General features: G+C 40.8%; 2 protein-coding genes across 2 annotated transcripts in view; both read left to right on the top strand.

Annotated features, from left to right (window-relative positions):
* The first annotated feature begins 280 nt into the window (after positions 1–280).
* On the top strand, positions 281–3,498 carry LOC143001171 (gypsy retrotransposon integrase-like protein 1). Its single transcript, XM_076150628.1, has 8 exons — positions 281–611; positions 1,070–1,263; positions 1,445–1,556; positions 1,649–1,787; positions 2,070–2,124; positions 2,235–2,492; positions 2,579–2,695; positions 2,939–3,498. Exons 1-8 carry the CDS (start codon positions 443–445, stop codon positions 3,188–3,190), a joined length of 1,296 nt encoding a protein of 431 aa, XP_076006743.1. The 5' UTR covers positions 281–442; the 3' UTR covers positions 3,191–3,498.
* Positions 3,499–3,780: 282 nt separating this feature from the next.
* Positions 3,781–15,184, top strand: part of pebp4 (phosphatidylethanolamine binding protein 4) — a 44,959-nt gene continuing 33,555 nt past the window's right edge. Inside the window, exons 1-3 of the mRNA XM_076151120.1 lie at positions 3,781–3,839; positions 4,847–4,947; positions 5,101–5,233. Of these exons, the coding sequence (XP_076007235.1) occupies positions 3,822–3,839; positions 4,847–4,947; positions 5,101–5,233 (252 nt within the window). The 5' untranslated portion in view covers positions 3,781–3,821. The remainder of the gene's footprint in view (positions 3,840–4,846; positions 4,948–5,100; positions 5,234–15,184) is intronic.

The raw sequence follows: 15,184 nt of genomic DNA, 5'->3' as shown, positions 1-15,184 counted from the left end.
GATTAAACCTATAAACATGCAGTATTATTTTTCTGCTGACGCAAACTGACGCAAACAGAGCTCCCCAATGATATCAAAGCATTGGATTCTTGGTACTTTGTTGTAGTCATAACTATCCCTTAAAGAATTCTCCTTTTTTCACTGAAAAGTAAACAATATTTGCTCTCCACCTGCCTTGAGGGGTTTGACATAAATCACTCGCATTACGTTTTATTTACGGTGGGGGGCAGCAGTGCGCATCGAAGGCTGTAACCTGCCGAAAACTGTATAGTAGAAGGAAAGCACAGCAGGCACCCCACTCCACTGGTTATCACCTGGCTCAGCCGGTTTTTACGTTTATTTACACGTATTTTACCCTCCGAAGCAGCTTTTCCCCCCCCGATTTAGATGAGGTATCTTATCTCAGGCGTCCGTTTTACTAATTCGTGAAGAGTGTGCGGACATGTTAAGTGTAGATTCGTTGCAAGTGGCTGAGGAGGAGGTGGTTGAATCGAGCTCCAATAAGCTGGGGGACATTTATACTTTCGTGGCTAAAGGCTGCTTCCCTCACACGGTGAACCCTGTGAGGAAGAAGAACCTCAAGAGATACGCACAGAAGTTTATCATTGACGGTAAGAGACATTTTGTAAGGATTGGGAAGGGAGGGAACAGCGGGTTTAAGCGCGCATTGCTAGCATCACATCGGGCGTCGCATTGTTTGTCGGTTAGTGTCTTGACTTCAGATATTTTGTGAATATTATGAATTACAGTTTAATATCTCGACTTTTGCGGCTGTGTATCAACGGTAGCGGCCATATGTTCCATAGGAGATTAATGGAAGAATTACATAGTTTTAGAATATGTAATAGGTGTAATTGTTGAATTTGATAATGGTTCCATTCCATTTATTCTCTATTGTACTTGTTGGTTCATTGGGAAGTCAAAGTAGAACGCAGCCATCACAGTCAGAGTGCAACAAGCTCTGTTGTTCGCCATGTAAGGGTAGTTAGATTTAAAGAGAGAGTAGAGAAAACGAATAACTCTCAATGTCCCACAACTTGTCCCATTCTGTCCCCATTCTGCATGGAAGAGGACAAGCTGTATTATGTGGGACCCAAGAAGGATGAGAAGAGGGAGGTGGTGATTGATGCGGAGAGAAAAAGGCAGATCTTCCTGGATTGCCACTTCAATGACATCGGCCATCACCTCGGTCAGAAGAAGACCGTCCACCGTATCCAGAGCAAGTACTACTGGCTGGGAATCATCAAGGACGTAGTGGACTGGGTGAGGACATCTGTCTGAGCACATCACAGGGAATAGGAATGTGTTATTTTGTTGAGGTGTAATCAGCTGACCAGCCAAAGACGTTCTCTTTTATCACAGAAGCACTTTAGTGGACTTTGCTCTCACCTTCGACTCTTAACATTGATGATTGACATTGAGTTGTGTTTACTGTCTGTTTCAGATCAAAGTGTGTGAGACCTGTCAGCACACAGAGCGAGCCAAAAACATGGCACGGACCGTCCGGCCTATCAAAGTGGATGCACCGTGGGACATAGTTGGGATCGACATCATAGGTGTTTACCTCATACAGTTTCAAAGATTCATTTTCTTTTATAAGTTTGTTTTATCCTGCTCTTAAAACACTTTCTTGCCATTTTGTTTACAGGGCCTTTCCCCGAAACTCAGCAAGGCAACACTCATACCACAGTCCTCATTGATTACTTCAGCAAATGGGTTGAGGCTTTTCCGGTGCAAAAGAATGACGGACTCTCTGTTGCACGATGCGTCTCCAAATGCATATACAGGTAGACTACAGCTTGGTTGATCATATTTGGGGTGATACATAATTTACTGTTTCTCTGGAAAATACAAATATTAGTCAATATATTTTGTTTTGATTATTTTCTAACTCTCAAATATCAATATCTGCCCAATCAAATCAGTATTGTTCAGGCCCTGGAGTTGATAGAGAAGAAATTCCAATTATAAAAGGTCCCAATTGGAATCCTGATTTATTGGGTTAACCTTTCTTGATAACCCACCAGCTGTCCTAACCCAAAACGGAATTTCATCTCTTGTTCTTTCAGGTTTGGTTCACCCAAAACAATAGTGTGCACACAGAATGTTGACTTCTGCGATGAGGTGAGATGTGAGTCTGGAGCTTAATTCAATATAAGTACAACTCAATGAATGGAACAGAGGGTTTTTGTTGTGTGCCAATTTGTGAATGTGGCTGTGGTGTTCTCTTTCAGGTGACGAAGCTGCTGTGTGACAGGTGGAGCATCATGCAGACGGTCTCTCCTCTGGATCAGCCCCAACTCAACCCTCTTCATGACTGCACAAGTCCTTTATTGAAGGAGGCCATAGTCCAGATGGTCACAGAGAAGCAGTCGGAATGGGACGACTTCCTGGACCCGGTGGTGTTTCTCTTCCGAACGTCCACCAACCCAACGACCAAATTCACTCCATATTCCCTCGTGTTCAACAGGAAACCGAATTTACCTACCGTGGTAAGAATCTACTGTCAACGAATGATATTTCCAGTATGATTTGTTTTCTTATTTACTCAATTTTATTTCCTTACATTTACATTTAGGCGCCACCCAACATGCTGAGCTGTGATAACCAAGAGCAGGATGTGTATTCTTCAAAGGAGGAAGCCTCCACATATATGAGCATAATGCAGGAGCAGCAGAACTCTGTGAAGCAGTTGGTAATACTGATTCTTTTGGTCTCCACTGTGAAAATGGGAGATGGACTGGATTTTGACAAAACATGTAGCGTGTTCCGTTTATCAAGGATGTTGTGATCACAGGTCAAAATTTAAAACGGAGTCAGCATATCTAGCTCGTTGTGGAGAGGAATGAGGTTGCTCACCTCTCTTATTTTGTTATATTTTTAACTTAAGGTCCCTTCTTTTTCCTGTCTGAATGTTTGTGATCTGTTTGCCTTGCAGGTGATAGCCAATATGAACGCAGCTTACAAACAGGAAAAGAAGAAGGCCAAACGCAAGCAAAATAACATGACCTCCACTTTCAAACTCTCAGATCCCATATTTGGCGTAGAAGAGTCGCCCTCCCCCCAAAAAAAGAAGCAGAGCTTGTATTTGTCCTTCCCTGTTGGAGCGGTGCTGAGCGCCGAGCAGAGCGGCTCCGAGCATGTAAAGACTGAGTTGGCCTTCCACTTGGCTGAGTCTGATGTCCACTGAGGAGTTTAAGGGTTTTGGGAAAGAGCTGGTTGAAGTCTTGAATCCGAGTCCTGATTAAACACACGGGGGGGGGGGCTTTCTGTCCACGTGGCAGGTGTGTGGTTTTAAGAGAATGTCCGCAACGGAGCTGTGGCCAAAGAAAAGTCAGTAAACCAGGACCCACATCTACTGTTGTGCTTTATGCATTTACTTGCTAAAGTCAAATGTTGTTTCCTATGAAAATATTATTTGCTTCCACTTTGTCATACAGAGTGTAATAGATTTTTGTAATCAATAATACTTTTAAATAAAAGTATTTCATTTGCTTACTGGTCTTGAGCTACTCTTTGTATGAGGGTAAAGAGGTTATTACAAGCTGTTGTTTTACATCAGTTCATACATCAGCTCTTTTTCTTTTAATATTTGTGAAGACTGTTATACTGCACTCACACGTCACATAAAAGAAACTTAACATCATGTGGACTTAATTTAACTAGTTGAACTATTAAAAGGAGAATCAATCACCCAATTCTGCTTCTGGGTTCGGTTGGAACGTTAATCCTCCTGCACGGTCTGCAAAATGGGGAAACAGTGCCACCTCCTGGTGTAGTTACTCTCAAAATATGGAAGTATAGTTATCGCGTATCAGAAAATGGAGATTGGCTGCCGGGTGAGTTGAGTTTGAATCCTGTTAATACAAATAGTCGTCACAACCGCTTGTAACCCACGTAGAACGCACTATAGTGAATTGTTATGAGTTCTGTGGCTGGTTTGGCGTCATATTATCCGCATTTTTCATGCGTGTTCTGCTAGCAGCTAACTCATCTAAAACAACATCCCGGTTTGGCTTTGAAGATCCCGGATACAAACGAGCCGCACTCGTCTTCACTGCATGTCCCTCCCTTTATGCAGGCAGATATTTATGCTGTTTGGTGACTTGGCATTTTAGTCTTGTATTGAGTTTGTTATATTTAACAAGTGCATGTTGCACTTCAAAGAGCCAGTTAGTGTGGCGAGTTGGTGTAATACCAGGTTTTACCACGAGAGTGCGGTGTTGTGGCACAACTTTATCCTATTTGTATTACTAATATAAAATGGATGATGGTAGTTCCTTCTTTTGTAATTCTATGCCAATGGAATGGCAGTAAACTAGTATAGTTTTATTTATGTTCTTAAAACTATGCTATGTAATGACTTATATTGTACTGTCAGGCTTTTACATTACTGAAGACAAATAATCGCACTATCACATCCACCAAGTAGTCTGGTTGACTCGGGCCACGGGTACAAGATTCACACTGACACATTAAAACAACAATAAGGCCACCAAAACATCTAAAACTCAACTCGGTGATCATGTGAAGAGCTGCTGATGTGTGTTTGTAGTTGAAGGTGTTGTAAGTGGTGTCTGTTTTGGAGAAGTAACCGAGAGTAAAAGGGATATTCTCATACGTAAGATAAGTATCCAATATGCGGGTTTATACCATCTTGTTTTTGAATTCTTCTTTCATTTGTCAACTAAAAATCTACACTGCAAAAAAAAATCACAACTATGAAGAACTCATTTAATAATGGATCAGGAAGTGTGATTCATCTAGGACCACTTTGACTTTCATTAATAATTGATGTGTTGAAATTGAATTGATCCATGCCTAAACAGACCCTGTTGCTCTGCAGACTGTGTCATGGCTGCTGCTATTATCTGTCTGTGTTTGGGAGCTTTGCTGCCTGGAAGCAACAAAACACACTTTGAGCGCTGAGGATTCATCTTACTGTCGGTGAGTAGCAACAGAAACATGACCAGGAAACCTTTCAACAATGCAAACAAACCTCCAAACCTTTTGCTTACTTGGTTGTGATACAAATGAAAACACTAGAATGGTGTTGCAGTCTGAATAGAGGCTCATCTTTTACCCTTCTCATGGTTTCAGTGATGGACTTGAAGTTCATTATCCAGAATTGGACATCAAGAACTGCCTGGAAATTCCAAAGGGGAGGAAACTCAGAGAGAAGATCAGCACAGTGTGGGGGGCACCAAGGGTTTTGTACCCAAAAGCTGATGAGGTAAGGTGTGTGTGTGTGTGTGTGTGTGTGTGTGTGTGTGTGTGTGTGTGTGTGTGTGTGTGTGTACGCACTTATCCTTTCATGTTAGGACACATTGGTGCACTTGTTTATTTGTAACACTAGAGGGCAGTAATGGATAATAAATCTTGCATAAAACAGCACAGGAGGTCTTTACAGTTTTTGATTCTGAAACAGAATTTTACCAATGTCCATAAGCCTGAAATAACAATCAAACTATATTTAAAACACAGTCCCTCCCCTAGTTTTGTACATTGATGTTGCTCTGTTATCTTGTTTGACGCACTGAAACGTTTCTGTTGGCTTTGTTGCCAGCGGGTGGTGCTAGCACCTCAAATATTCAAACTCTAAATGGATAACAGGGTTAAACTAAAGTGATGTTGGATCTATACTCGCAGTTAAATGTATTCAGAAAGTCAGGTAACATACAGTACATTGTATATTTGATAATGCTGTCGTCCGGTTCGGTATTCAGTTCCAATGAATGCTTGGTTTAGACTCTGTTTGCTCAGTATGAGTGACGCTACAGAACAATGATTCTCCAGCCTCATATGCCATTATTAGACTGAACTTTGGCAAAGAGCACACACTGTGCTTTAGGGATCATCCATGACCTCATGTCCTTTGATGGGAGCTACAATTGGCAGAATGAAAGAAGTTAAAGTATCACGCTTCACCGTATCTCTAGAACAAAACAAACAAGACAAATAAAAGAAGAACGTGGTCTGCATGAAAATACTGAGTCTGCTTTAAAATATAAATATTTATAATTTTTAATCCGACAGAATCCAATTGTAATTTGCTGGTGAGAAACACGTCAAGAAGAGAAAAATATTAATGCTGCACTCAATCACTATGCACACACAATCCATCCTTTCATGCAGAGACATTCCATGCCAGCCACAATCGGGTCCCAGAGATGCAAATCAAATGATCAGTGTATTTTGTATTTATGTGTATTTTTCGGTGCACTTTTCAGCGCCTGCCTCACACAGAATTCTGTTGTCGAGCAGCAGATTGAGAGAGCTCGTTCCCAATCCACAGAACCCCTGCTGAAGTTGACAAAATCACATCAACCGCTCACCAAACCCTCTCTCTGCAAATTGAAAACTTAAATTGAAAGCCACCTCGATTTAGGAGGTAGTTTATGAATTCCACAGCTAAGCAGTCTGGCTTGAACATGATCAATGGCCCTTCTCTTGCCCAAACTCCATTTGATCTATGGTCGTATTATCTATAATGCTGTCTTACATGATTCTCTTTTATTGCTAGAATCAGTGTCAGACAGCAAAACAGATTACATGTTGGATTAAATCAATACAAACTTTATTTACTGGGCTTTGAAATGTAATTCTCCATTTCTCCTGACACTTAAGCAAACACACGCGCTACTGAGGGCTCAGGCGGGTTTGTTGCCTGTGGTTCCGTGGTTGGTCTGCTACTCCACCACGCTTCCTGTCACCGTGCCATTCTGTCAACGCTGCTGCTATTCTCTGCCACTCAGTCCTTGTGCCCAGTAGCAGCGATACAGAATATTGGTCGCTCAGTCTCAAATCCACCCACTGTAACACCCACTTCATTACTGGGACGGGATGCATGCCTGCTGAGTAATTGTAATGGAGCGCAATGGGCAGAAATCCCATAAATCCGCCTCTAAATAGGCACTCATGACCGAAAACAAAAGCAAAGGGCCACAGAAACTGCAGATTTCTCCATCCAAACTTCAGATCAACAATTCAGCACGTGACTTGACCCTGAGTTACCCGAACTGGCATGTATCGAGCTTCTACACGTTTGGCAATCGGAGCCTCAAAAGCATCAACAATTAGACACAAATGGGAGACGTCGGGGCTGAGGATGCTGCTGGCCTCCAGTATGAAACCGGGACCAAGTGTCGGGGAAGGTTGAAATTCAAGCTCTCATTACAAAACAGAAGTGGAGATTGCAGAAAGAGGAGTTTTGTATGTTGTATGGGTAAATTAACCTCTGAACTGTGGATATTATAACAACAGATTTGGGTTGTTACGGTGATAAAATTGCGATACGATACCAGGAGAAGTGTTGAGGGTTGATACCAAGAGGTGGGTGGTGGTGCTGGAAAAAATGGAGGATAGTAAAGTAGTGCATTCTTTTATAAACAGTAAAAATACATAGATTCTGTGAGCAGCAAAAAGCAGGAACTGGAAAGTGAATTTCATGTACAAGCTGTAGAATCAATTGTGGGAAATGATTATTATAATAATAAGTTTGACGTCAATACTTTTCAGTTCTTCCACAGTTTTGACAACCTTACAACAAATACATTGACACTTCCCGTTAGCATTAGTAATTAATATCTGATATAAAATGCAGTCTGATCTTCATCCAAGTCTGCAGACAAAAGGTTTGCTGACCCAATGACATTGCTCGAAATTGTACTTGTTAATTCACTAATTGATTTACTTCAACTCAAGACAAGGACATTATGGTTGACCCATTAGATGACCTGCGAGTCATTAAGGACACAAGAACATAGCACAGACACCATCAATGCAGATGATGTAAACCTGCTGGAGCTGTCAGAGCTGCTGTCTGAGATATATACATAAATACACATTCTGACATTTACGTTGACGACTAATACTTGGAAGAAATGCATTTTCACAGTTCCACAGCTCAGCAATCATGGCCAAGTGACAATACATATTTTAGATGGAGCAATGCTACAACACTGTCTACTGTTATGTTAGAGAGACATTTTCCTACCAACATTTTAAATAGATTTAATGTTGTTATTTGATTATTCCTCTCTGTTTACAACCACAAACTTTGTATTCACTTTGCTCGTGAGACAGCCCCTTGTGTTATAGTAAGTCTGCTTTATTACTGTAGGCCTCACTTTTACCTGGATGGTTAAATCAGCGAACATGATGGCAGAATTAAGCCACAAAGGTCACAAGAATGAAAAGTGATGTAATTTGTTGTATATTTTCAGCCCTAGAGTTGCGGATGATGTCAAATCAGTTCTACGTATCATTATGTCAGCTCCTGATCAGGTATTGACAAAACAGGTTTACTTTTTTTATCATTTCTTAACTTTGGGAGATAAGGAGATCATTTTTTCAAATATCTTTCAAGAATCAATGTCAATATATGCAATTTATGTCTCTGATCCGGTGAACTAAAATGTATAAACACTTTTAAACAGCTTCTTATGACAAATACACGTGTTGTGTTATATTATAGCAGCCATTTCTTTCTCTTTAGGCCAGTTGGTGGTTCTGTTCTAGTTGAGAATAAATGTGGAATGATTTTAAAGGGAAGCATCAGACACAATTTTAGTGTTTGTTTGTTTGTTTCTTCTTTTAATTTTTTTCTTTTCTTTGAGGAAGACTATAGAGCCAAAGGGCAAAGCCTTATACAGTACAAGCAGGATTTTGTAGACTTGTTTTTTGGGGTAGAAATTCTTGCATCTGCCGCATGGAACCAGGATTTAACCCATTACTCCGATTAGAGCTGCCTCACTATGATCTCTTGAGCTTGCCTACTGCTGCTAATAGCTGTTTCCTCTCCATTTCCCTCCGTCTTTTTCTTTTGCGCTTTCTCTCTCTCTCTGTGAGCGATTTTTATGCTTTGCTGAAACATGTGGGGGCGTCGAGAGGATTTAAATGCCACGATCCCCCTCCTCTTTTTTTGGTGAATCTCTGCGTTCTTTTCTGCGAGCCTCTGATGACGACAGGGCAGCTTTAAGCCTGGCAGTGCCCACGGCAGGCTGCCGTCTCAGCGCTGCCCACTCTCCTCTGTGTTGGCATGCCGGAGAAAGCGAGGGTGGGGTTCCTCTCTAGCAGACCCTGTCATTCCTAGGAAAGCCTACATGTCCACCCATGCAGGATTCCTGATAAGTCGTCGTGTTGGGGATGTGAGAGTGCAAAGATAGGGATTTCATTTTCTGTAGGCGATGGTCTTCGTTCACTAAGGAGTCCAGGATGTATATTTAGATGGAACAGACTTTTCTGAGCCCTCATATGACAGTGAGAGTCAACTGGTGTAATGTAATGTCTTTGTAATTGCATATTCAGAGACATCAGGTGGGTGTTGCTGGCTCTGCTGGATTAAATCAGTGTGTTTGTTCAATATTATTTCCTTAGCTAATGTTCCCCTTTGTCATCGTAACCCAACGTTAAGCTGACCTATGGCCCCGCTCCATTCACTCACTGCCCGTATGATTCATGCAAGGCTCAGACCGGCAAAGAATAACTGCCACTGTTACCAGGAGCGCTGGATTGATTATGCATATTCAGTGAACGAAGAGGGGAATAAGCCACAAAAGCCATCTTTCCATACAGAGAGGAATGATTTGTGTATGATGTCTGTGTCACACGGGACAATAGAGCCACAAGCACAACTATTCATACAAGCTGATGCACCACAAGGTCTTGAGTTCTGCCCTCTGTGGGCAGGAGTTTGTCCATGTGCATAAAGGAGAGACGGAACATGAGGCATTTAAATCTCTTTTTAAAAAATAAATAAATACTTTCACCTCAGCTCATGTTCTGTTTCCTCTTCATCCCTCCAGTCACCTTTGTTTCTTCACCTTGCATTGAGCTGTGCACTAACAGTGTCAGGGTGTTTTTTCTTTTTCTTTTTTTTTTTTTTTTTTTTTTTTTTTTACAGCTCTGCTTTTGTACCCTGTGGTTGCAGATGCATGGTATTCTTTCACTTAACACTTGGTCTAAGAGCGTAGGCAGCAATTTTTACTCTGTGGCTGTGAGTTTTCAATTACCATGAAAATGTATTGTATTATCAATGGGAGGATAAGAGTAGATTAAGGAAGCTATAGGCCGCTTTTATAGACGACAATGGTCCGATTCCTGTGCAAACCGAGCTGTTGGAGAAAATGTTTCTCAGTCGACAGGCGCTGATCTGATTGCTTTGATAAACGTTCACTTTTCTATTGCATTAATCTCACAATTATTAATGATAATTGCACTTAATAGGTTGTTCAAAGCTTATTGTTAATTGCTAATTGTTGGAATTCTGTGCAAATCTCCTGCAGAGACCACATGTGAGAAACACGAGATTTATTAATTAGATTCTCTTTTGCGAACAAATAGAATTCAGAGGGAATAGTGAAGAGATGAGAAGCAGCAGGTCTGTAATAAAAAGTACCAACTAAACCTGCACCTTCTGATTATTATTCACAGAAATGGTACTTCATCAGTTCATATACATTGACTGCAAGATCTGTTCAAACAGAGATTCATAATCTGCATGGGAAGTGCATCTGCTGCTGTGGGTACTTAGACACACATACAAGATTAAATTTCTATTTATATGAGCTACGGAAACCTAACATTTGCCAGAGAATCACTGTAAGACGACGAGGCTTGATCTCACCCCGGCACAGTGAGAAACTTGAATGTGACTTGTCCAGCGGGGAGACGTCTGTGGACTCACGACGTCCAAGTACTGTGCATCACCTCTGACCTCCTGCTGCTCTGGGCCATTTTCATTTTGTCTCTTTACCTTGTACGCTGTGCGAGTGTGTGTGCTTTGACTGCAGAAATTGGACTGTTATTGAATATGCCGAAAGTCAACGCAGATGCTGTTCAGTGGTTTTGCCGACATGATTACCAGATACTTTGTGTGTGTGCTTTAATTTCAAGTTATAGACTTTTCCTACTTTAGCGGCTCCTTTTGTCAGCGTTAAGCCGTCGTATAGTGATGGTGTGAAACTTTACTTAAGACCCAGATGCCTTGCTCAGTGGCGTTTTGCCCGAAATGTTTAGCACTTCTTATTTAGGGTCCGGCACACACTTTAGTTCCAGTTTAGTTCTGTCCCAATCCTCTGATTCACCTCCTTTAAGAACAGCTTCGGGGCTGCTCACAACGCTTAACTCCCCATAATGCCATCCCCTTCATCTCCTCAGTGCTCTTATTGTCTTAACTCTGGATGGAAAGATGGAGGGAAAGAAAAACAGGTTAATGCGCATTTGGCTCAGTGAAAGTAAGTTGTGAAAGTAAATAAGTAGATTTTCTACATCCAAGTTTTTCTTCAGCGGACATTTTCCAATAGAAGATTCCTGCTCCTCCGGACTTCTGTTGTGACTTTATAGTTGCTCTTCTATCTGAGTCCAGGGTTGCACTTTACCTGTCGCCATAATAAGACTAATAAGAGCAACACTAATACATTCAAGGATCTGTGAACGGGATGGTAAAAAACAAACAAAAGCAGAAAAAGCAGCAATCACTTCCTTGTCATTCCCCTGATCCTGTAGTTTGGAAGCAGGGGAAATGGTATGCAAATGATTTGTTAATCCCTTTACATTATTTGTTCCATTTCTCCTTCTTCGTTTTCACACTCAATTTCTAGCACAGCAAGCTGACAGGCGGACACCCTCAGATTATTAATTCTTAACATTTAAAAGTCAGCCATCCCTCTTGCGTTTACACTTTTCCATTGAAGTAATTTGATTTAAAGTGTTTACCTGATTCTCCTTTATCGCACACTTTCACCTCGAGATTATCACTCTCACAAGAAAAGGAAAAAATCACCTGCGCTATTCTGGCGATAATACCACCACAAGAAGGCTGTGATAACCGAGGCTAAGCCTGTGGCACATTAAATTGTGACCGATGTCTCTCCATAGTTTTGTTGTCCCAGAGGTTGGTGTTAAGAATAATAAGAATGAGGTGGGATGGTCTTAGATTCAAGAAGCTTAAAATGCAAAATCTCGACTAAGCCCAATTTTGCCTAACCAATGGCGTTGTATTTTGGTGGGCTTGTGTTGATCGCCTCAACTGACTCACACGCCGCCCCTCCCCAAATAAAAACACTAGAGATTTACGTGGCTTTTCAAAAAATGTATCTAGACACTTATCCAGCTTAATCTTCTTAACATATTAAAGTGATTTGCTTTACCCTCAAGTGGCTGAAGCTGTGAGCTCACCGCCCCTCATGGCACTAAGACCTGAGAGGCATTGTGGACATGTTGCACTCTTGAATAAGAGAGAAGGAGAGGTGGGCAGAAGTCAACCTGCTTCTCAGCTGTGGAGCTATGGCTGTCCCCACTGTGCATCCCTTTTTTTTTTGTTCTGTTATTAGTCCAACTGTTGCACTCAGTCGGTGTTCTTAGGCACGCGGCCGTGCCAGAGCTGCCCACACTGTGGTGTGGAGGTTTGGAGCTCTTAGCTTTTGAGCTGAACTGAAAGAGCTCTCTCACAGAGTAGGTGTTGGCAGGATGCTTTGTTTCTTTGTGTGAAGAGATATGGATAATGAGAAAAGCGAATCACAGTGATTGCATGATTTATTGAGGCGCCAACTTTATGCTTGATCGCAGATTTGGGCTTTTTTTTTTTTGATAGGCAATGTGCTTAACCTTTTGTTCTGGCCGGACATAAATCAGTATGAGAATCAGTAGTGACAGTTCCCATGTGTTCTCCTTAAAACACCACTTCATAGTCCAGGCATTTAGAAAAGGTCTTGGTCAAACTGAAATACTTCTTCACTCTTTATCGTTTCTTCATTTCTGACTTTATTTGGCATAAAGGTCTATGGTTGAGCTATAGGGCATAGATATTGTCCGATCACATCAGTAGACTTGTAGTTATAAACTCGGAGACGTTCATTGTAGTTGAAGCCTCAGCCCAGTCACTGTCATCATGGTATTTAGCTTAATGTCAGTCGGAGTTAAATAGGGTTACAGTAAATGTGACCGTACATCCATATGGTTTTTAATTGAATGTAAAAGAGTGTGCTATCAGAAATATACAGGAATGAAGAGTTTAATTATTCTTTTCTGGGCATTAATGATTTGCAGGATATCAATATAAATGTATCAATATCAAGCAGGATATTTTTTTGCGATGCAATCTGGGCAAAAGTAGCATTTAAAAAATCGTGTTGACTGGATTCCAAGCCTTTCGAATGATTCGCACAAAGCAGTACACGATCAAAACATTAAGCAGCAACAAAATCTATTTTCATGGAGTATTACATTGAATATGTTGCACACAGTCCTTTCACTTTGACTCAACAATGATATTTATGTTATTAGCTATTATTCGCCGTTGCGTGCATTGCTACTAGAATCCTACATATACAATAAGAGTAATAACAGGAAAGAAACTAATCTTACTATGAAATAATAATTAATAATTGAATGTAGTAAGTTATTGGGTTTTTTTTACACTCTCACAGTGTGTGTGTTAATAAATGGTGACGTGTGTGTGACCTTAACGAGGAGATCACCAACCTCAGGGAAAAAGTTTATTTAGTTACCAGGAAACAGACCTATTAATTAATGCCATACCTGTCAACCACATTAGCCTTTTGATTTAGCTTCATGCTATTTATCTTTATCTTATTTTACGCAGATGACAGTCTGCTAATGATCTAATGATATTTGCTATGAAAACATTAATTTCCTTTCTCAGAACCTTAACACTAAACATCGGACCTGCTAAACTTAAGTCATTTTTCTGTGATTTATTTCCCTGAATGCGTTGATTTCTTTAGTCTGGAATTTAATTAAGTGTTTTGTCTTTATCTTGTCTCAGATTTGGCGAGCCAGCCACTTGACCTGTCTTCCATGGACTGAATGTCTGACAGGTGTTCTAATCAGACTGTGGCTGTTCATAGAAACATTCTGCACAGACAAGCACTTCAAACAAACTGAGCCTTTCTGAAAGATTCCTTCTTTTCATATCACAGAGAATAGCAGAAATTGATTGGAACTGGGAGGCTTAGAACTGGATTTTCCTGCACCATGAATTTTTTTTTCCTTTTAACAACTAAAGCTTAAATTTAGATCTTTTTTTTTTCCTCTTCCTTTTTCTGGCTTTGTTTTTAAAATTTCTTTGTCCAAATCCGATCGAGTGGTGCTTCAGGTTCTTCTTTGAGTAAAAAGTTGATATTGTTGTGTGGAGGGAGAAAGGACTTTCTTCATGTGTGCAGGAATGTAGATTTCTTCCCCCCGTGAAATCCTAATTGTGCCTTGGAGGGCTGGTAGGGTATCTCCGCTCGGCTCAGCTCAACAGGATTTGTGTCTGTGTATGTTAGAATATGTCTCTTAGCTTGAATGCAGATATAACCCTTTCATCGCACAAGCTGACGATTTTTCATATTCGATAGACTGATCCTTTGCATCCAAAGTTTTTCAGGGGGGGGAGAAGTCCATCTTTGATTTCATTTATTTCTTTAAACATACCATGTTAATGCAGATAACAAGCCGACATCTTTCCGTGGATGGATCCATATTTGAAAGTGAAAATTAAGCTCTTGAGAAGAGGTCTCGTCAATAGTTCATAGTCAGATTGGAGAATATATCTCAGGTCAACGACACTTCTCTTCCGCGAGCCTCTAGAATTATTGCTGTGCATTTATCTATGCAAATCCAGGATAAGATCCTATCTGCCTGCAGCTACATATCCCCCTGGATTTGGTCTATGTGAGTTAGGCAGGTTATGGTTGACAGTCAAAAATGAATGGAAACGGCATATCTGTGAAGATTATTGTTGTTGTCATTAATTGTTGCTTGAAAGGGGATTAGGATTAACAACCCTATAGGAAACTGTTACATCTGTCCTTCCTCATATCTGACAATGTTACTTTAGTTTCCCTCGTTTCAGTATCACTTCAAGTTGGCAAAATTAAAAAAGGCTGCTTTATTCAAATGAATCATCAGTGCTGGAAATGATTCAATAGTGCCACATTCAGATGGGTGGTATATTATTCCCTTGGGGAGAGGCAAAGATGGAGCTGTGGAGCTGTTTTATTTGTGCCGTCTTTATCAGTGTGTCAGGCAGAGAGGCTGAGCTTGTTCTCTATGAATGGACGAGCCCTTGAACCATAAACCTGTACCTCCTCTGATAACAGTTCCTGCATTGTGATATCTGTGCCATTCTCTGTGATGTCCTGTCTGACAGAGCTAAATATATAAACACACCAAAAAT

The sequence above is a fragment of the Genypterus blacodes genome, unplaced genomic scaffold, assembly GCF_046128005.1.
Source record: "Genypterus blacodes isolate CSIRO-AG114 ecotype Tasmania unplaced genomic scaffold, CSIRO-AGI_Gbla_v1 ptg000053l_1, whole genome shotgun sequence".
In the NCBI taxonomy this organism is placed as follows: Eukaryota; Metazoa; Chordata; class Actinopteri; order Ophidiiformes; family Ophidiidae; genus Genypterus; species Genypterus blacodes.
Note: the sequence above shows the minus strand (reverse complement) of the source record. Positions and strands in the feature narration are given on the sequence as shown.